Here is a 23,417-nt window from a genome sequence, read left to right on the forward strand (position 1 = left end):
GAGATTGAGCTCGAGCTAGCTTGAATAAAGGCTCTTTGCTTTTGCATCGGTGTTGGCTCCTTGGTGGTCTTCTGGGATTCGCGACTTTGGGCACAACGCTACTGTGCTTTAATTCTAGTTTTCACTCTTCATTGAACTAAAGAACTTAGTCTGTCTATCACAATAGAATGGTTCCAGAAGATTATTCATATTTACCAAAACACTGAGGTGGTAGAATCAAACTAGACTTCAGCAAGGCATGACCCACTACAATAATCATAGCAGATTTATGCAGGAGTTAGAGGCAACAGATTAGATATATACATAGCATAGTCACATGGATGGCTCTTGAAAACACAATGCTTAATGAAAAAAGCAAGATTATACAACATAGCAGCATGTGTGCATACAAAACAATACACATTTTGCAGGAAAACATACAAATAAAATAAAAAGATACATATTAAAATGTGTGTGCAAATTAGTTAGTAGTTTAAAACCTATACATACTTAAGGTACTCTACAAGAAAGTATGTCAAAGAAATAATCAATCCTCCCATGTTTCCTTCCATATGCTACATCTATAGCTTTTCTTCTTTCTTCCTAATTACAACCCTTAAATAGAATTCGTGCCTCATATCGAATTTACCGAGTATCATAATTCCTCCAGGTGGTAAAGATACCTCGAGACAAGTGCTGGGCATAGAAGCCACAGGGCATAAATCTGCAAAGAAGTAAAAAGCTAACCTTTTCAAACAATATGGCTTCTCTCTCACTTACCAACTTTACATTTCCCTGTATGGCCCCGGAAGATGACTGGTTAGCCAGAGACGGGTAAGATTCCTCAAGGGAGGAACAACCTAAGACAGGCACAGTCGCAGGGGGGCCATCAGGTGAGAATTTGGGGATCAACAGAGGTGAGGCTCAGAACCTCACCCCCCCTGCTTTGAGAGAAATCTTCTGCATCCGTGGATGTTTTGCTGCCCTTGTCTAGCTTGGATTAATACTTAGTCCATAGGCACACACCTGATCATCTGATCATCTACATTTGCCCTCTTACAGCACTAAACTATGTTTTCTACCTTTATCTTGCATCTACCTACCACTTCAGCATTTTATTAAAAATAAAAATAATAATAATAATAAAAGGAGAAATGTGGGATCAACATATAAATCAAGTTCAAAAATCAAACGAATATTCATATTTGACCTGATTGTTTATAGGTCATAATGCGTGATCAAAACCGAAAGTTTCTGTGATGACTGCCCTTGTACTGTTCACCATGTAAGAATTTATTCACTATGTAAGAATTCGTTCTCCATGTAAGAACTTGTTCGTTATGCTTCAGAAGATTGGAGACTGATGAGAATTAGGCTTGAGATGGATTAATGATTGTACATTGAGCATTGACCCCCCTATACTGAATTTTATTATTGTTAACAACCATTTGATCAATAAATATGAGAGATGCCCTCTCAAAAAAAAAAGATACATATTAAAAACACTGGAAAGGTTGCCTGGAAAGGGCAGAAAGAAAATAGAACAAGAAAGAATGTGGAGATAAAGGGACTAAACAAACAAACGAAAGAAGAGCATTGCATAGATCAATGATGATAGTGTACTATAACTAAGAGTCTATAATTAACTCAGTTATGCATCTGAGGTTAAAGCTGGTGTGAGGGGTAGATGGGAAGGGAAGAGACCTCATGAAAATATAATCTAACATGTTAATTCACCTCTTTACCACCTTAGACTATAATTTCAGGGGCCATATCACTATTCTTTTTTTTTAATGTAGTGCACAAATCAAATTATTTTCAAAAAGGAGTACAATAAGCAATTATTATTGTCTTGTGTAAAATACTAAGATACATAAAATGTCTTCTGTGTACATCCCCTTTAAACTTTGTTTTGTTCACACTGCAGAGAAATCCAGAAAATTCTGAAGATGAATCAAACTTACCTTCAAAACCTTTATTTATGACTCCACTGGGGCTTGCTTCTTCTCTGCATTGAGAAATAGTATTTAAGGAAAAATTTTTGAATAACTGAAGCTGGTCTTGAATTTTGTGGAAAGTAGGTCTTTGGTCAGGTTCTTGAGCCCAACACTAAGTCATTAAATTCCATCTGGATATGTGGGTAAAGACATGAAAGTAATTGGTGATAGGATGTCTTTAGGCAACCATTACTGATTGATAGTCTGTGTAAGGTCATTTGAGAAGGAAAAGAATTTGAGTTATTGCCAGTTTTCCATAATTAATATAAATGAACCTGAACAAAATCTTTGGCTTCTTATTTAACAGTGGCCTGCAATATTGCTAACTTTATTAGATAACATCTTTCTTTGAGAAACACTGACATTTTTTAATAGCTCTTAATCTAGTTATTAACCCAGGTAAATAGATAAATAAACAGTTGGAAATGTTTGCTCAAGACATGAGGAAACTATCAGCTATTAAAATGATTGAAGATTAAAAAGACCTTACATTCATGTACTGATGTATAAACCAAAATCTAAAGCAACTCCAAGCCATACTGATATTTAGTAACAGAACCAGAGATAGAGATCAGACTCAATTCTAGTGCTTTAATTCTTCTCTACGCTGTCAGGATCATTAAGAGACTCAATTCCCAGACATTAATAGCTGGCTCTATAAACATTATGTTTTTTTAACAGCTGTCTAAGAACTGTCTGCATAGCACTCATGGTGTCCATTCATGTATTCAGCAAAAATCTGTTGGACACTTATATACCAACAGTTTTCAAGAGCTAGGGATGTGGTAATATGGCTCCTGACCTAGTAGGGATACATACAGCAAACTTAAGCAGGCAACAAAATTTTATCTCACTCCAACTCATGTAAGCAGGAAAAAAGTGTAGCTCTTTCATATTGTCTGTAACTAAATATGTATTTCTCAGAGCCCCCACCTAGCAGAAGAAAATCAACTTCATTTAGTACAATGCAGTTGAAAAGCTAGTCGAAATCCATCTTTTAGAGGTAATGCTCAGTCTTTTCTAGATAACTCAATCTCTTATTTTTAGGCTATCTACTCCTTCTGTCTTCTCCAAGACAGTGTCAGGATATATGTTGGGTGAAAGTCTTGTGTGGCTTATAAAGGCACAGTGAAGGATCCTCTGGACCCCACTGTACTCTCCATATTTTCACCAGCCTCAGAGCAGAATAATAAGGAATTTAATAAGGAGTGACTAGTCTTGTCCATCCTGCAAGCAGCAGCTGCTATGTGCAGTCTGTGATTCCTTCACCTCTCATTTGGCCCTTCTGCACTGAACTGATCCTCCTTTTTCTCTCCCTAGCTGTAGCCTTCTCTGACACTGCATCGTGTCTTATATCTACTGACAAGGCCCAGTGAATCCATTCTTGTTTCTGTGGCATGCCCACAGGGTGCTCCTTGGATGAATCTCTACCTTTCAACAAAATGTTCATACTACATGAGAAACAAAGGAGGCTTGGAAGTGCAAACTAGACCTTCTCTGTCTAGACATGCCATTTACCTTATTCATGATGCTAGATCTCCACGTCAGTGGAGTCGGGGGGTCCCCTGTGTATCAACCTCCTTGCCATCCTCCCAAACTGGGAGGATTGTGCACTCGCTCCATGCCCTTAGTGTTGCCCATACCTGATCTAACTGAGGCTACAGAGGAGGTTTCAGTACCTAGATGGCCAACATCTTCACCCTCCTCCCACAAGGTGTCTTCTTCCCATACTTCCCCAGGGCTTAGAAGTAGGGGGGATTTCTACTTGCCTGCTCTTTTAAATGAGATTATCCCTTTTTATTGGATTATCTTCATTAGATAATTAGATATGCTTATTTATTAGATGAGTATTATGTAGAATTGTAGGTTCTAGTCACTCAGACTTGGCATTTAGCATACTAACAAGGAGCTAAACGAGTGGAGATAACTCGCTCTCTCTTCCAAGCTTGGTTTTCAAATCTACTGACTTACTAAAAAGGTCAAGTATCTGTTTTCCTTTTTTGATTTTCAGGAGCTATAAAGCAGATTGGGGCAGGGAGACAGAAAGTGATAAAGAAACATAAATTGGGAAGAATTTAAAATAGTACTACTATATCAATGGATAAATATTCAACAATAAACTGTAAGTTCTAAGAAAGAGTACTAAAGAAAACATGTGAGATCTAGTAAAGATGGGACATTTTTGGTAAGTTGCTCATAGAGAGACCCTCTACAGAAGTGACATTTAAGCCAAAGAAATTTAAGTAGCAAAATAATATAGATCTACTCCTGGGAATAGAATGGAAATGGGAGTCAAGGAACATACTAGAAGAGGGAAAAAGCATGTGTAAATTCCTAAGTTTAGGGAGAGCTTGGCCTATTTTAGAGTCTGAAAGTCAGTGTGGCTGAAGAAAGTCTTTGATTGGGAGAGTATAAGAGATGAGGTCAGAAGAAGAAGGTGAGACATGCAGGTCTCTTAGACCAGGCTAGGAGTTGGATTTTATAGTACTACAATGGAAAGCTGCAGAGGCTTTTAAGCAGACATGATCTTTATATTTTAAAGGATTATTCTAATTTATGTATGTGGAGAATGGGTTATAGAGGGGTAAGTTGGAAGCAAGGAAGTTGTTTAAGAAGCCTAGGTGAGAGATTATGATGGTTTGGACTAAACTAATGACAATGGAGCTAGGTAAGAATACATTCAATCACTAGGTGTCAGTGACCCAGAAATCATTATAGGAATTGTATTTAAAATAGCTCCCCTGTATCTATTTAGGAACTACAATGGAATCTTCATTACATTACAGTGTGGCATGCAAATACCATTTCCATCTCTTTCATTTCTTGACAAGCACTTCAGGTTAGAATTCGTATTCAATGTCAGAGTATTATGGTTACTGAGTCTTATGCTATTTTGAAAAAAAATTGAGACAGAGGAGTAAAGGGTTCGAATGGTGAATGGAGGAATTTCAATCTAAACACTTAGCCAAGTGAGATATTTCAAGTATGAGAGAGTATTTTCTAGAGCTAGGTCAACCAGCCTAGGTAAATTTTGACAAAGGGGAAGGAAAACTTAACACTGGTCTATTTTCCAGTACTGATCTGATGAATTTCATATATATATATAAGGAATTTACATTCTGCATATAGAGTGCCAAACTTGACTTTACTTTTAAAAAGTGGAATCATAGCCAAGAACTTAATTTATAATATATTTCTTTATAATCTGTGGCATTTAGAAAGAGGGATGATACAAATATCTCAATGAAGGATGATTAGACTTTGAAACAAAATATTATAACTGATATTCGATAATGACATTTAAACCAATAGTTAAAAGTAAAATCTTGATAACTAACCTAAAGGTTGTCCTAAGAGGTGAGAGGAAAAGTATAATTCACAGTAAGAAGCATATCCTTTCTGAAAATAAAGTTGTGATTCAAAGACATTGCCAAAGGATAGAATCACTCGACTTAACGTATTTCGACTTAATTATGAAGTTTTATTATTTAAGAGTAAATAAGTAAATTTTTTAAAAAAGTAAAAAACAGAACCTGTTTCATGCTACAAAGAATTCAAGACACTTAATAGAGATAATTTAGAAGAGAAAGAAGGAAAAAGCAAGAAGAAAGAAGGGAAAGAAGGGAAGAGAGAGAAGCCGTCCTCAAAGATACCGCTTACTTAGCCAGGCTGCACCTCACCTGCTCACACAGCCCTCGAAAGTTCAGCCTCTTGTTTAATCTAGTAAGTTATTTAAACAGATATTTCTATTTTTTTCCATCCAAAGAGGGTTTAATTTATGTTGAATCCAAATAAAACCTTTCTTTCCTACTATCCAGGGCTGAATTGCCCTATGTTAAGAAAAGAGGAGCTCTATAAAGCAAAAGTTATTTAAAAGTAAAGATGACAACATGTACTCTTAAACATCCTTGTACTGGCAATGGAATAAAATGAAGAAACTGTTAAGAATTTAACAAACCTAAAAAATTCATTTCTTCTATCTTTCAGGTAAATTAGTAACAACAACTAAACCTTCAGCATCCAAGTCTTCCCTTACAAATATGCACTTGTCACAATTCAATATCATGCACTAGATAATTGCACTAAGTTATACTTACAAATATTCAATCATACTATAAACAAACTTCAGGTCCTTCCCCTTTGTCAAAATTTACCTAGGCTGGTTGACCTAGCTCTAGAAAATACTCTCTCATACTTGAAATATCTCACTTGGCTAAGTGTTTAGATTGAAATTCCTCCATTCACCATTCGAACCCTTTACTCCTCTGTCTCGATTTTTTTTCAAAATAGCGTAAGACTCAGTAACCATGTTCATTATTGGTCTCTATGCATATTAAAGTCCTTAGATTCATAAAGCAATTGAAATTCAGCAGATGAAAACTCCATAGCATCTTTCAGTATTAAGAGGATGGGTTTCTATACTATTTAAACAAAGCACATAAAATACAGAGCTTTAAGAACTCCCTTATTCATTATACCTATCATGAAAAGATTGAATTAACATCTAAGTGCACATATTTTTTAAGAGGTAAAAATAAGATGGTGAACCCCTATGTTCTCTCATTGGTGCCTCTTACATTTGAAAGACTCCCTAGTAATTCCAGTTGCCACGTGAGTGACCAATGTGTCAAAGAACCCCAAAGAGCTCTCACTTGAAGTACATAGCCCTTTGATCCTGTTTCCTCTTGAGAGTGGTGTGGTTGTTGTGCAACTGAAAGCTAAAGAGAATATTGAGGACTGGGCTATCTACTGTGCATCCCAGGCTGTGGGAAGAAAGGCAGGAATGCTCTGAACTCCTGCATTCCATTAATAGCTGAGAACAGCATACCATCTATGGGCTCACCTGCCCCAGAGTGCATCCAGGTGCTGAGTAATTGGTGAATAGAAGATGTAGCATGGGTTGGCGCAGACTTTCAACCCTCTAAGCTGGGCCTGTGATCCCAGAGAACTGCTTCAAATAAAAATCAGTTCCCTCTGTACTCTAAGGAGAGTAGTTAATCTTTATCATGACAACTTAAGGCCATGACCAGATTGAATGGCATGGCTGATAGCTCCATTTCGTAGCACAGCTTGTTTTTCTGATTGGCAATGGATGTTAACCCTTCCTGGGGCCCTGAAAGCATATGGCACTTGGAGGGCTGGGAACATTGTTTACTTTTTGTTACTGATGCTCAAATGAACTTCAAACCACCAGTGGGAAATGTTGGTTTCATGGAAACTGTATTTTTATAATATTAGGGCAACAATATATCTGACAAGTGAATTAGTCAAGATAAAATTATATAGAGTATTATCATTTTCCACTAGTAATCAGGAATATTTTTCTAAGATTTCTCTAGCACTCCTTCTTCCTTCTCCTTCCAGTTGCATTTTTGGATATCTTTGGATAGAGCAAAGTTCAACATACCTACATTTTTCTGCTCCATAATAGGGCAATTAATTATCCACCCCCATCCTCTCCAAACAAAATAAGGGAACACATCAACCATAATTATAATTCAGTGATTGATTCCTAAAGTGCCTATCAAAAAAAATTGAATAATTGTGATAAGGTACATTACCCCCTGGCGAGCAAATATACCAGATAAAATTCTAACAGCATAATAAAAATTCTGTGCAATTGAAATTCTGGAGAAAATTTCTGAGTGTTTGACAGATGTGTAAGAGAAGCAAAACAGTGATTAGTTTGCTAACTAATCTTTTTAATTAAAATGTATTTCTTGCTTAAATATGCTGGGATTTTTCCCTCAAACCCTAGGTCAAAGATCTTCAGATTTTTATATAAGTTATTACTCCTAATTTACAGAATTTATTTCCTTCTCTCCAAAAGGATCATGAATAATTTTAAGGCACTGCCATCAAACTTGTTCAGATATGTGTATATCTGATCTCCCTGTAAATATCCCAGAGGCTATAAAAGCTAAATCAGAAACAAGCAGTGATTCAAATCGTCTTCTCCTAGCTGGAAGATTTAAATAATACAAAAACATTCACCAGTAGAACATCCAAACAAGATGCCCAGTTCTTAATCATCTTTGGCTCCAGTCTGAATAACCCTCTAAAATAACACAACAGAGTGAAGGCAGCACAACCATGGTGTGTATCCGCATACTGCTAATTCCTTTTGCACTTGTCTGTACCACACAGTTAAGCACTTTGTTACGTGTTGGCTTGTTATCCAACTGCTCCATGTGTGTTTCTTTCAAAATACATTCTGAGATGTTGAAGAGCCATGGCTCTGGCTTAAACATCTCTGTATTCCAGACAATCCTTAGCATGGTATTATGCACAGGAGTTTATACTTGAGTATTCGTATTTTAGAAGCTTCTTGGGTAAAATACCTCTTGAAAGTTTCCAGACTTCATATTTCTGCTTAGGTTATTCACAAGAAGGTAGATTAGTCCTCAGCAAAATAACCTGGCTTGTTTTTCTTTTATAATTAGATCAAAGTAACCTACTCTTCTGAGGATTACAAATTTATCAGACTTCAGTAGTGACCAGGGTCAATTTGATATAGTTGCTAATATTTAGTCACTTTCTATTAAGTTCAAAAACAGATGACGACTTTTGTTTAGTTTTTAATAGTAGTATATCCCAGTATCAGCTATATTAACAAAAGCAATCCAGCATTTAAACAATATAGTCCTATTGAATAAAATCTTTTAATATACAAATTAAGATATTAACCAAATCAGATCTTCCCAAATAAAATGAGTATACACACACATACACCCAAAAAGCTTTTGTTTACTCAAATTCATCTAACCAAGTCTTCTAAATTTTGTTTCTGAAGTGAAATATTATGTATATAAAGAGAAACCATCGTGTATTTAGCAAATTAAGTGCTCCAATTAATTTATGTTTCATATAAGCCATATAAATATATAAATTCCAGTCTTTGTTTAAAAATATCCAATGAGGCATAAAATTGCATGTGCACATGTTTTTGTTTTTTGGGTGCTTATGTTAGCACAATTAACTCACAGATCATCAGGACAATTTCTCGGTGTCTCCAGTCTCCCTCCTGTTTGCACATAGTTTAAAACATCAAGGTTGGAATGAGCTGGGTAAGGCTGACGACCAAGAGTTAAAATCTCCCATAGTAGAATTCCGAAAGACCTAAGGATGTTAATTAAAGAGTACTTTAATTAGGCTCATTACAAATATCATGTTTATAGCAGTTTCTCCAACATAATTATTCCTGGGGCATTGGGATCTACTTTGTGATTGACATTGTTGGTCCCATAAAAGGTAAACGGGAGACTTAAAATAATACAAAATAGTTGACCTCAAGAAAAAGTAGAACAAGCAACGGCCTACTAGGACCACTTCAAAGGTGACAGGAAGGCTTAATGGAGGCGCGTGCGCGCGCACACACACACACGCACACACACAGAGCTTCTCCTCCTAGTCGAAACTGCACTGCAGACCTCCATTACCAAAGGCGTCAGAGTATCGATATGTAGACTCACCTAGGGTGACCAAGAAAGCATTTCACCTTTTTTTTTCTGTGTTTCAATACTAGTAAAAGTGGAAAAGGAAAGCATGAATAAAAACTGGCAACACTTATTACCCATTTTATCTCAATCGAAATTTTGCCTAAGGCCAGTCCAGCTTAAAAATTATCTAACAAATCTTTACATTTTGAGCAGCTCTAGTCAAATTTTGGAGTCAACAACAAAAATGAGGGGTCTTATTCAAATAATAAAAAAGAGATGTCCAAATTACTCCACTGTCCTGATCTTTTTGAGATCTATGAGCCATAAAGGTCTACTTATAAATTAATGACCAAACATCCCAAAATGGTAGGCATTTGGACACATACTTGAACATGAATTCATACGTACCAATTGCTGTTAGTCATAGCCTTTACACTTTTGGACAGTAATAAAATACTTGAAGCAAATATATCTATTTCTTATACACTACTAAGATAAGATCAAAACTGATTGGTGGGAGGGTGTGCACTGATGACACCCAGGAAAAGTCAGACCTTGGCCACCAGCTTTCACTTTACCTTGAGGCAAATCACTTAACCTCTCTGGTCTCCAGTTTCGTCATGTAAAAAACAAGATTAGGTGGCCTTTTAAGTTCCCTTGTGGCTCTCACATTGGTTTGTTCTGCCCACATTGCTCTGTATCCTGTTAAGCTCACCAAACATCAGATTGAGTAGTGAAGATCCCATCCATCAAACTTTCTGGAGCCATCCACCGAACAGGCAGCAGTCCTTCCCCTCTCTTTCTGTAGTAATCATTTTTATAGATGTCCCTTGCGAGTCCAAAGTCCCCAATCTTTACTCTCCGTGATGAACTGGTATAGTCTTTCACAGAGACAAGGCAATTCCGAGCTGCCAGATCCCTATGGCAGAAGCTATATTTAATAATAGTAATAATAAAGTTCCAGATATCAGATAAGTAACACTAGGAGGCCTGTAGAGAAGACCATTTTACAGAAATTATTGTTATTTTGAAGGAAGGAACATGTTTAATTATCCTGTATGTTTTGCCTAAACTACAGGCTATTATTATGCTGGTATCCACTAGAACTTTATCTAGAATATCACTGTACCTGTGAATGAAGTACATCTCCTCCAAGTAGACACAGCCTTTTGAAATATCTACACACATGTCTACAAGATCAACCAAGGTGAGTAAAGGACCATGAAACTGCAAGAAATGAAAGAAAAATTACAGCGTTTTTCCAGTTTTTACAAATTTGTATATATATAACATATATATATATATATGGTTACATATATATGCACATATATACACATATATATGAGGTTTTAAGGGAATTTTTAGTTATGGTTACAATAATTCAAACAAAGAGGAAAAGCACTATGCTTTCTACTGAAATATACATGAATAAGACTATTTAGTAAGCAGAGGAAATATGAAATCTTTATTGGAAAGGTCTCAGGGTATCAGATCACATAGACCAAGATCTGAAACCTAATTCTATTAATTACTCACTGTATGAGTAACTCCCAATGCTTAATTCACTGAGCAAATTTCTCATATGGAAAATGGGAATAATAACAATGACCATGTAGGATTTAAGAGAAGATATGTAATCTGACTGGTATGTAACTGGCACTTAATAAACAGTAGCTGCTCTCACAAGTGATAATAATGACAATTTAAATAGTGCTAGCTAGTTTAATTATTGGCCCAATGTCACACTATGCTGTCAGTCATGGCAAAGGGGCTTGTTTCTCATATAACCCCATATAGATTGTTAGCAATATTCTACTTCAAGGTCACAGATAACTCCTCTCTGAGAGAGCCAGCACATACATACAATTCAGCCTGTACTGGCTGCAATGTTTTCTACATAAGAAAAGTCAGTTGAAGCTTTTCTTAGTACCACATGGAAAAAATTCAATGTTCCTATCCTGAGGCCACATTCATATACTGTCTGTCCTTTGCCATTTCCCTGCAATTACCCTGGTTCAGGCCTTTATCTTCCCCATCTGATGTATCCCAAACTTCCCATGTCTCCAGCCTCCTGCACTTTAATTGGCTTGCCTCCTTGTGATCTGCTGCCTGTAGAGCCTCCTGTAGGTTCCCCAGGCTGCCCCAGAATCTCTTTATGCCCATTTATCTCCCACAATCTGTGCTTTTATCACACTGAGCCTCTTTGTAGTTCCTTATGCCCACTCTGCATTTCTCAACCTCTCATCTTTATTCCTGCAGTCATTCCTGGAATGCCTTCCTTTTTCTTGATTTCCATTCTCATACTTCACTGGGCATCTTAAATGATTCCCAACCTTGAAACCCCTCGGTTCCTCAGGGATGGGTGCTCTTAAGTGCTGCTCTCCTTGCCTCCCGAGACAGTGTCACGTCTTGTTCCCAAACTCAGAAGAATCTTCATGTTTTAGGACTCAGTGTTGCTGTGGTCCCACTCACACCTAAGTCTGGTAACAAGGCCCTGTCTTACTCTCCAGACTCAACCCCCTGCAGCCCTGTTGAGGTCCTCTCGATGCTCATGGTCTCACAGCCTGTGCCTGAGCCCTGCTGGATGCCCTGACTGGTTCACTGGTTCCTCTGTGAGTGGAGCCCTGCTTTGCTGTCACAAAACCTACCCAGTCAAAGACTCTCTTTACCTAGAATCCTGCTCCTGGACTTCGGTCTGGTGTCTAGCACCATGTTCCCTGCTTACAGGTTGTTCGAGAGCTGCCCACCTGCCTGCCTACCTGAATCTCTATCACTTGCTCCTGACAGCCTCTGTGACAGTCTGTTGGGACACCCCACATGGGTCCTCCTTGTCTCCAGGTGCTGCCCTAAGACACATGCTTTTATCTCTTGTCAAACTCTCCAGACTAGATCCCCCCCCTGGGTCTATCCCTGGTCAAAGCCTGTCATGACTCACGTGAGAGCTTCAGTCTCAGAAACTCTTCTATCCCCCACTTCGGTAGTGTCCAAACAGATGACCTCCTGCATGAAGCCTGCCCTGGTCTCCCCAGGTGGATATCATCTCTTTCTCTGTGCGTCAGCTGTGTATTCTCTATTCCACTCTAATGTCTTCCCACTTTCCACCTGAAGTGAGCTATTATACATTATCTCTTTACCATGTGGCATGGGCCTTGAAAACAAGAGCTCCTTCACTATTACATAATAAACATGCAGCAAAAGATTGATGAATTTAATTATAACTGGCTATGTCTATGTATTTGTACTTTTTTTGATAGGCTAGGTTTTTTGTTTTGTTGTTTTTGTTTTACTTTTTTCTATCTTAACACAGTCTTAAGACACCAAAGCTAAAAAGAGTCGGAGAAAGTTTCTGATGCTATATCCCATTTTATAGATGCAGAAAATGAGTTGCTGAAAATAAAGTATTAGACTAAGGTTTATGGGCCGAGTTGCCTTTGGAGTCAATTCTTATGCACGCAACCCAACACAACAGTCTGGAGCAGGACAGAAAAAGAATGCTTGTGGCTGTTCTGGAATGTTACTTCTGTGCTTGCCCCTTGGAGAGAAGGCCAGCCCCCAGTGAACCAGCGTGGTGGGGACTTAGAGGCTCTAGTGCTCTGCTAATCCTTGTATGGAGCACCTAACAGCACCCTGTCAGGGCGAAGCAGCACCGGCGCTGTCTCAGACAGCAGGCAGGTGAGGCAATGGGAGAACTCAGTGTGCCTGGGTCCATCAGTACAGCCAACAGGGCCCTGGCTGAGCAGGAACAGTTTGGAAAAAGCAGGCCCATGTTTTCTTTTAGCCCATCTTCAGCCTTTCTTCTCTTTCCCCCGCCAAATCAAAATTACAGATAGCCATTCTTGTTTAAGATGGGGGACCGAATGTATGCATGGCCAGTTCCACTCTCCCTCCAAACCTTACTAAAATGACAGTATAGGAGAACTTTTTATAATCTCGCAAGGACAAATAGATCAGGAGAATTGATATGGCACATGAAGCATTTTGGGAGAGGAAAAGCAGATGGAGGAGTGGTAATTTAGCAAAGCCAAGAGAAATGAAAGCTGCCTGCCTGCAGAGGGAGAAGCCAAGAGTTAAGCTGGGCTTCACCACAGAACCCCATAAGGCTCTGAAGGTGGGAGTGATGAGTGCCTCTGCAGGGAGGTGAGGGGCAGGACTGAAAGCAAGAGGAATGTCTAGAAGTTTATTTTAGGGGCAAACCAGATCCTAGATCCCCACCATCATAGCATGCACACACACATGCACAAACACACATGCACGCACACACACACACACACACACACACACACACACACACATACACACACACACACAAACTGAACCAGAACAATTCCAAGTTCAGAGACATAAGCCATGCTGAAAATGGAGAGGGGAATTACAGCGTCCATATACTCAGCCCTGAGACCTGCACCCCCTTCCCATTCTCAGCTCCCTGAACTGAGTCTCAGGCATTTATTGCCCAGACAGGAGACCAGCAGGCTCCTCTCTGATGCAGGGAAGGCCGGCAGATATTGTCATTCGAGAACCTCCAACAGGAAAGCAGCATCCAGCTGACAACCGGAAGGAAGCTGCCAGACATGCAGGTTCCCATCAGCACCTCAGGCCTCGCAACTAAACGGGAGGCCAGCCACAAACCACCAGGTATTTAGGAAAAGCTGCTCACATTACAAACAGATTCAAAAACAAAGGGGAGAAAGGAAAATCAAGACAGTTTGGGAAGAAAATTAACACTTTAAAAAATTATAATTAGTACCTTAGGAAACATAACAGAAGATTCTGCATGTAGGAGAAAAAAACAGAATACTATTTTAAGATGCAGCCAAAATATACGAATGAATCTGTAGAAAATTAGAATTTTAAATTATATTTAAAAAGTTGAGGAAATCTACCAAAATTGAGAGCAAAACTGCAGAGCTGGAATATAGGAGAAAACAGCTAATAGAACAAAATGGACAAAGCAGTCCATTACCCAACTAACAAGATTTTTGGAACAAGAAAATAGGGGAAACAACAGTTTTATTTATTACCAAACAAATAATATGAAAAAAAAATAAACCCAGAATTGAAGGGAATGATTTTCCAGGATGAGTGTCTAGATGGGCAAAGAATACCACAGATAAGAAGCTCCTAAAATTTTCCAGAGAGGGGGGCAAAAAGCAGGTCATTGGTCATTAAGTTCAGAATCAGATGGCATAAGACTTCTTAAAGTTTCTAAGCTTTCTAGATGCTAGAACAAAGACATAACAGATTTATTCTTGAGGAAAAGCTGTTTCAACCCAGAATCAGCCAAATCATTAACAAGTGTGAGAGAAGAATAAAGGACATTTTCTCAAAAAGAGAAGGGGGGAAAAGAGACTTCTGTCTTACATGAATGTTTTCTCTTTTCTAAAACAGAATAAAGTCATGGAATAGGGGAAACAAAGGTCCAGTGTGGAAATCACCAGGGTAAATGTGAAGGAAAGCCCCAGGGTGGCTGCTGTATTGACAGCCCAACCTTTACTGGCTCCAGAAGGAAAGTAACCAAGAAAAAAATTATTAGGTGCTAGATTATCTGACATATCTATAACCATATTGAGAAAACTGTTATAATTCCATCAGAGTTTAAGTATATATAGAAAACTAAACAAATGGGGGGGGAAAGGTATTTATTAAACTAGTCCAAGGAAAAAAACATTTGAGTGTCTCAGTAGCAAATAGTAGAGTAAACCTGCAATAGTGATTTACCTGAAAATTGTGATAACTGTCAGAGGTTGAGGAAACAAGGTTTTTCTTTGTGTAGAGCTGTGGGGTTCAGGCTGGTCATTAGTAAGTCTAACAGAGTTAAATCTGTGCCTTTCATGGTAGGCAGCCAATAGATTTCTCCGCAAGACTGAAAACTCAATGTGCAGCAGTACAAGCAGAATATTTAGGAGCGTGGAGGTAAATATCAGAAGGAACATGTACAGGCCTGGGATATGGGGACGAGATAGAGCATGGGACTTGTTTTTTCCTATAAACCTTGTGATATATTTCAATTTTTTAACCATATAATGTGTACTTTGATGGAAATAAAAACCAAATTTTTAAAATCTACAGACTTAAATTTTAGTTACTTGTTTTGTCTCATGTGTTTCTCATCTGAGTATACGGCAGGTTCTTGCAGGTGCTACCACCTGCTGACCCTCACTCCACCCTTATATGCAGTGTCCACACTGTGCCAGGCACTGCACTAGGCACTGGAGAAAGGACAGATTAGAGCTGCATTTTGTAGGCAAAACCAAAGAGCTGCTGGGACCTGTCATCACCATTGTAGGAGAAGAGAAAGCAAGGAACAGGATGGATGCCATGGAGGAAGATGTATGACATCAGAAGTTCTGTTTTGGCCCAAATAAATTTGAGATGCCTACTAAAATCGAAGCAAATATGTCAACTGAGTAAAGACATATAAATCTAGAACTCAGTAAAAAAGACACAACAGCTGAAAATATTAATTTGAGGTAGGCACGCATATAGATTAAGTACAGAAAAAAGTGTGTCTTTTCTAACTCCACATAATCTCTGTTCTCCCAAAAACATGATCTGCCAATGAGGGACCTTCTTTCCATTAAATATTAAAAACAGGCTCAAATAAGCAGAAAATACCAGAAATTAGCCCAGGCTTCTAATTATCCTGACCAATTCTTTCCATAAACGTCTTCTAAGTTTCTACCATCAGCCCAAATTGCATTTAAAGAAATGAATTTATTGTATTTTTTTAAATTAATATGAAATTATAGGGCACTTGCTGTACAAAACCAATCCTGTGGACCCCATTTCCTTCCGTGGTCATCCGGGCTTTACGTAAATAGGTAAGAAGGTCTCCTCCTTCCATCAATTCCAGGATAATGTATTGCGGTTCATTCAGCAGACAAACTCCAAGCTGCTTCAGAATGTTGGGATGATGAAACTTGCTAAAAGGAGGAAAGAGACATGTGGAGTGACATAGCAACAGAAGTCCTAGGGCCTTTATGGAACAAGGCAATTCTTTATCTTTTGTATCCCTCAAAACCCCTGATTTTTTCCTCCAATAAATGCAAGCCTCCTTTTCCAAGTACTGGTCTGTGCGCTTGCCTAACAGAGGTAATATGGCAACCCCTAGTGGTCAATGCGTATAGATAGAACAGGGTGAGTTATAGACAAATCGATTCAGAGTATTTTATATTTTAGAAAAGGAAGTAATTTTAACTAATATCCTTCCTCAAAAGGTTTTTGAAAACCTTTTGTTTTCAAAAGGTTTTGTTATGTTTCTGTTCACCGCAAGTGAACAGAAGTGAGAAACACTGTTCTCTCTCTTTCAGAGAAGCAATTCAGACACATGGGATTGGCTACAACTGTTTTCTCAAGATGTCAAGCTTCTGAGCCCCAATCTAATGATCAGAACCCACAGTTGGAGACCCCTAGACCACTGCCTCAGTTCAGCCCTTGAAGATGTCTTTGAGCAGTTTTCATGACTATCAATTGTCCTAAACTTGAAGAAGACAAGTTTATCAAGGCAAGGGATATTTTCATTGACATCATTATACTTAAGAGAATTTTCCCTTAGTGGGTCAAGACCCACTATCACACATTTAGAAGGACGTAAGTGTGTTTAAAGCTGGACAGCTTGAGAAGTCACCTGCAAAACACATTTCTTATCAAAGGTAAAAGGAAGACCTTTTGCCTGAAGACTGCCTGCATGCAGGAAGACTGGCTGCTGCAGAATACTTGTCACCAGAGATATACATCTGTTTAAACTTCAGCCATGTTTATTTGAGGCATGATCTGTTATATTAGAGCATTTCAAATGTTATAAATCCACCATAAATCAGATGTAAAAGCTAACCATACCATGGGAAAATTATTGAAAGCTGCCCTAATACCTCATCAGATGTGCTTCCTTCAGGAACTCAATCTTCTCTTGGTCTGTAGAGCCCTTCTTCAATGTCTGTGCAACATAAGAGCAAGCCAAGAATCAGTATAGCAGACATTTCTGTGAGCTCAATGGGTTCACAGAGACAACCTGCTTTTTATTTTGTAGGATCCTCCCTGAAAGCTGGAAATAGATAGTGGGTAATCTGTGCATGTGCTCTGTGAACCTATTCAAAAGTTAGCCCATGCTAGTGTTCAAGTAGGAAAATCTGAAAGATAAAAGATTTAGTATTATTTTTACAAAGTCCCCCAAATACAGAAATATTTAAGGGGCAAAATTTGCCATTTAGGTCAATTTCTTAATTTTCAAACTTTTCTACTCATTATCTGTTTCCTCTTGCTTCCTTGCTAACAATACCCTAATTTGTTTCTTAGACGCAAGATGCTCAGTCCAGACAGTTGTTCTGAGCTAATCGTGAAAATCATATTCTGCGGTTCTCCAACCTCCCTTGCAAATAGGAGTGTTTATCTGACTCATTTCTGGTCAATGAGAAGTAAGGGGAAAATTGATGAGAGGGAGAGAGGTTTGTGGAAAACCTTTATTTTCCAGAACACATTTGTCCAACACCATCCTTGCTCTTCACTTGGTCTGAATACAGATGTGACGCCTGACACTTCAGCCATCTTGTGACCACAAGGCTACACACATGTACAAAGTCAAAAGAACTTCAGAAGTGCTGGCTCTGACCTGAAGCAATACTGCACCAAAGCCAGCATCATGTTATATGAGACAAATAAACACTTGCTTAAACCAATTGAAGTTGGCGTAAGTTAAAGAACTTTAAAGTGATGTCATTTGGAAGTAGAGATAATTTCGCCAACTTTTCTGGTTGAATAGCCCAACCTCAAAGCAATAAATTTCTAATAAGGAATGATTAGGATACTGCTCAACTACATAAAAGATTCATTATCTCTCAATCAAAAGAAAGTTTCACAAAAACAGGAGAGTATATTCATTGCCTATACTAAATATACAATGATGAGTAACTGTGTAGCACAGGGATCAGCAAACTACAGCATGTGGCTCAGTTCTAGCCTGTCATCTATTTTTGTACAACTTAGGATCTGAAAATAGTTGTTACGTAATTCATTTTTTCCAGCTTTATTGAGATATAATTGGCATGTTACATTTTTTTGGGCATGTTACATTTTTAAGTGGTTGAAAAAAGTAAAAAACTGAGTAACATTTCATAACATAAAAATTATAGGAGAGGCGGAGTAGAACAGCGGAAATCCCCTCCCAAAACCATATATATTTTTGAAAATACAACCAAGACAACTCTTCTAAAAGAGAGACCAGAAGACACAGGACAACAGCCAGCCTACCTCCACACCCATGAGAACCCAGTGCCTCATGAAGGGGGTAAGATACAAGCCCGGGCCCGGCAGATCCAAGCGCCCCTCCCCTCAGCTCCCGGCGGGAGGAGAGGAGTCAGAGCAGGGAGGGAGAGGGAGCCCAGGACTGCTGAACACCCAGCCCCAGCCATCCGCATCAGAATGCAGACACAGTGCATGCGTTGGGTGCTGAAAACCAGGGAAACAGGACAGTAAGACCTGTGAGTGGGTCTCTGCAGCTGGCGCACCGGGGACAAAGAAAAGTGAGTGCTTTTTGAAAGTCTTAAAGGGACAGGGACCCCACAGCTGGATGGAAGTATCCAGGGACAAACAGCTGGGAATCCCGGGGAACTCAGGGCGCGCTAACGCCCTGGGCAGCAGTGCAGCATGGAGGCCCTTCATGGAGATAAACAGCCTCTCGGCCATCCCCCCTCCAATACAGCTCCGCCATATTGGATCAGCAGCCCAAGGCATGCAACGCCCACAGCAACTGCAGAGCTAAACTCCACAGCGGCCAGGCAAGAATCAGAGGCCCCGTCTGCGTGCAATTGCCCAGCACAAGCTGCTAGAAGTCGCTGTTCTCCCAGGAGAGGAAGGCCACAAACCAGCAAGAAGGAACGTTCTCCCAGCCATCACACGCACCAGCTCCGCACAACTATCTCTATAGCCATGAAAAGGAAGAAGAATTTGATACAGACCAAAATCACAGAGTCAATGCCAGAGAAGGAGACAGACCTAACCAATATTCCTGAAAAAGAATTCAAAATAAAGGTCATAACCATGCTGACGGAGCTGCAGAGAAATATGCAAGAGCTAAGAGATGACGTCTGGAGGGAGATTATAGAAATGAAACAATCTCTGGAAGGATTTCTAAGCAGAATGGATAAGATGCAAGAGGCCATTGATGGAATAGAAACCAGAGAACAGGAATGCATAGAAGCTGATGCAGAGAGAGATAAAAAGATCTCAAGGAATGAAACAATATTAAGAGAACTGTGTGAGCATTCCAAAAGGAACAAGGGGTACCAGAAGAAGACGAGAGAGAAAAAGGGATAGAAAGTGTCTTTGAAGAAATAATGGCTAAAAACTTCCCCAAACTGGAAGAAGGAAATAATAGATCAGACCACAGAAATACACAGAACTCCCAACAGAAGGGACCCAAGGAGGACAACACCAAGACATATAATAATTAAAATGGCAAAGATCAAGGACAAGGACAGAGTTTTAAAAGCAGCTAGAGAGAGGAAAAAGGTCACCTGCAAAGAAAAACCCATCAGGTTATCAACAGACTTCTCAACAGAAACCTTACAGGCCAGAAGAGAATGGCATGATATATTTAATGCAATGAAACAGAAGGGCCTTGAACCAAGAATACTGTATCCAGCACGATTATCATTTAAATATGATGGAGGGATTAAACAATTCCCAGACAAGCAAAAGTTGAGGGAGTTTGCCTCTCACAAACCACCTCTACAGGGTATGTTAGAGAGACTGCTCTAGATGGGAGCACTCCTAAGACTAAATAGATGTCACCAGAGAAAAAAAATCACAGCAAAGAAAGCAGACCAACCAAATACTATCTAAAGGCAAAAATAAAATCAACTACTCACAAAAGCAGTTAAAGGAAACACAAAAGAGCACAGAATAAAACAACCAACATATAAAGAAGGGAGGAGGAGGAATAAGAAGGGAGAGAAATAAAGAATCAACAGAGAGTGTTTATAACAGCTCAATAAGTGAGTTAAGTTAGACAGCAAGATATTAAAGAAGCTAACCTTGAACCTTTGGTAATGACGAATCTAAAGCCTGCAATAGCAATAAGTACATATCTTTCAATAGTCACCCTAAATGTAAATGGACTGAATGTACCAAATAACAGACACACAGTAATAGAATGGATAAAAAAGCAAGACCCATCTACATGCTGCTTACAAGAAACTCACCTTAAACCCAAAGACATGTATAGAATAAAAGTCAAGGGATGGAAAAAGATATTTCATGCAAACAACAGGGAGAAAAAAAAAGGTGTTGCAGTACTAGTATCAGACAAAATAGACTTCAAAACAAAGAAAGTAACAAGAGATGAAGAAGGACATTATATAATGATAAAGGGCTCAGTCCAACAAGAGGATATAACCATTATAAATATATATGCACCCAACACAGGAGCAACAGTGTATGTGAAACAAATACTAACAGAACTAAAGGAGGAAATAGAATGCAATGCATTCATTTAAGGAGACTTCAACATGCCACTCACTGCAATGGATAGAACCACCGGACAGAAAATAAGTAAGGACACGGAGGCACTGAAAAACACACTAGAACAGATGGACCTAATAGACATCTATAGAACTCTACATCCAAAAGCAACAGGATACACATTCTTCTCAAGTGCACATGGAACATCCTCCAGAATAGACCACATACCAGGCCACAAAAAGAGCCTCAGTAAATTAAAAAAGATTGAAATTCTACCAACCAATTTTTCAGACCACAAAGGTATAAAACTAGAAATAAATTGTACAAAGAAAGCAAAAAGGCTCACAAACACATGGAGGCTTAACAACATCCTCCTAAATAATCAATGGATCAATGAACAAATTAAAATAGAGATCAAGGAATATACGGAAATAAATGACAACAACAACACAAAGCCCTAACTTCTGCGGGATGCAGTGAAAGCAGTCTTAAAGGGAAAGTATATAGCAATCCAGGCATGCTTAAAGAAGGAAGAACAATCCCAAATGAATAGTCTAACATCACAAATATCGAAACTGGAAAAAGAAGAACAAATGAGGCCTAAAGTCAGCAGAAGGAGGGACATAATAAAGATCAGAGAAGAAATAAACAAAATTGAGAAGAATAAAACAATACAAAAAATCAATGAAACCAAGAGCTGGTTCTTTGAGAAAATAAGCAAAATAGATAAGCCTCTAGCCAGACTTACTAAGAAAAAAAGAGAATCAACGCACATCAACAGATTCAGAAATGAGAATGGAAAAATCACAACAGACTCCACAGAAATACAAAGAATTATTAAAGACTACCACGAAAACCTATGCTGTAACAAGCTGGAAAACCTAGAAGAAATGGACAACTTCCTAGAAAAATACAACCTTCCAAGACTGAACAAGGAAGAAACACAAAAGTTAAACAAACCAATTACGAGCAAAAGAAATTGAAGCAGTAATCAAAAAACTACCCAAGAACAAATCTCCTGGGCCAGATGTATTTCCCTCTGGTCACATGGAACATCCTCCAGAATAGACCACATACTAGGAATTTTATCAGACATACAGAGAAGACATAATACCCATTCTCCTTAAAGTTTTCCAAAAAATAGAAGAGGAGAGAATACTCCCAAACTCATTCTATGAAGGCAACATCACCTTAATACCAAAACCAGGCAAAGACCGCACCAAAAAAGAAAATTACAGACCAATATCCCTGATGAATGTAGATGCAAAAATACTCAACAAAATATTAGCAAACCAAATTCAAAAATACATCAAGAGGATCATACACCACGACCAAGTGGGATTCATCCCAGGGATGCAAGGATGGTACAGCATTCGGAAATCCATCAACATCATCCACCACATCAACAAAAAGAAGGACAAAACCCACATGATCATCTCCATAGATGCTGAAAAAGCATTCGACAAAATTCAACGTCCATTCATGATAAAAACTCTCATCAAAATGGGTATAGAGAGCAAGTACCTCAATATAATAAAGGCCATATATGATAAACCCACAGCTTACATCATACTGTACAGCGAGAAGCTGAAAGCTTTTCCTCTGAAATCGGGAACAAGACAGGGATGCCCACTCTCTCCACTGTTATTTAACATAGTACTGGAGGTCCTAGCCACAGCAATTAGACAAAACAAAGAAATACAAGGAATCCAGATTGGTAAAGATGAAGTTAAACGGTTACTATTTGCAGATGACATGATATTGTACATAAAAAAACCTAAAGACTCCACTCCAAAACTACTAGAACTGAAATTGGAATACAGCAAAGTTGCAGGATACAAAATTAACATACAGAAATCTGTGGCTTTCCTATACACTAACAATCAACCAAAAGAAAGAGAAATCAGGAAAACAATTCCATTCACAATTGCATCAAAAAGAATAAAATATCTAGGAATAAACCTAACCAAAGTAGTGAAAGATCTATACCCTGAAAACTATAAGACACTCTTAAGAGAAATTAAAGAGGACAATAACAAATGGAAACTCATCCCATGCTCTTGGCTAGGAGGAATTAATATCATCAAAATGGCCATCCTGTCCAAAGCAATATACAGATTCGATGCAATCCCTATCAAATTACCAACAACATTTTTCAATGAACTGGAACAAATAGTTCAAAAATTCATATGGAAACACCAAAGACCCCGAATAGCCAAAGCAATCCTGAGAAGGAAGAATAAAGTGGGGGAGATCTCACTCCCCAACTTCAAGCTCTACTACAAAGCCACAGTAATCAAGACAATTTGCTACTGGCACAAGAACAGAGCCACAGACCAATGGAACAGAATTGAGACTCCAAACATTAACCCAAACATATATGGTCAACTAATATATGATAAAGGAGCCATGGACATACAATGGAGAAATGACAGTCTCTTCAACAGATGGTGCTGGCAAAACTGAACAGCTACATGTAAGAGAATAAAACTGGATCACTGTCTAACACCATATACAAAAGCAAATTCAAAATGGACCAAAGACC

The 23,417-nt window shown here is 38.6% G+C and overlaps 1 protein-coding gene across 1 annotated transcript in view; it reads right to left on the bottom strand.

The window, feature by feature from the left end:
- The window catches only part of ROS1 (ROS proto-oncogene 1, receptor tyrosine kinase), a 127,099-nt gene that overhangs the window by 8,813 nt on the left and 94,869 nt on the right, over positions 1-23,417 (bottom strand). The window contains 6 exon segments of the mRNA XM_073219445.1: positions 1,944-2,107; positions 8,961-9,095; positions 10,131-10,334; positions 10,545-10,642; positions 16,197-16,338; positions 17,287-17,351. Coding sequence (XP_073075546.1) covers positions 1,944-2,107; positions 8,961-9,095; positions 10,131-10,334; positions 10,545-10,642; positions 16,197-16,338; positions 17,287-17,351 — 808 coding nt within the window.

Source organism: Manis javanica, chromosome 13, assembly GCF_040802235.1.
Source record: "Manis javanica isolate MJ-LG chromosome 13, MJ_LKY, whole genome shotgun sequence".
NCBI classification, from domain to species: Eukaryota; Metazoa; Chordata; class Mammalia; order Pholidota; family Manidae; genus Manis; species Manis javanica.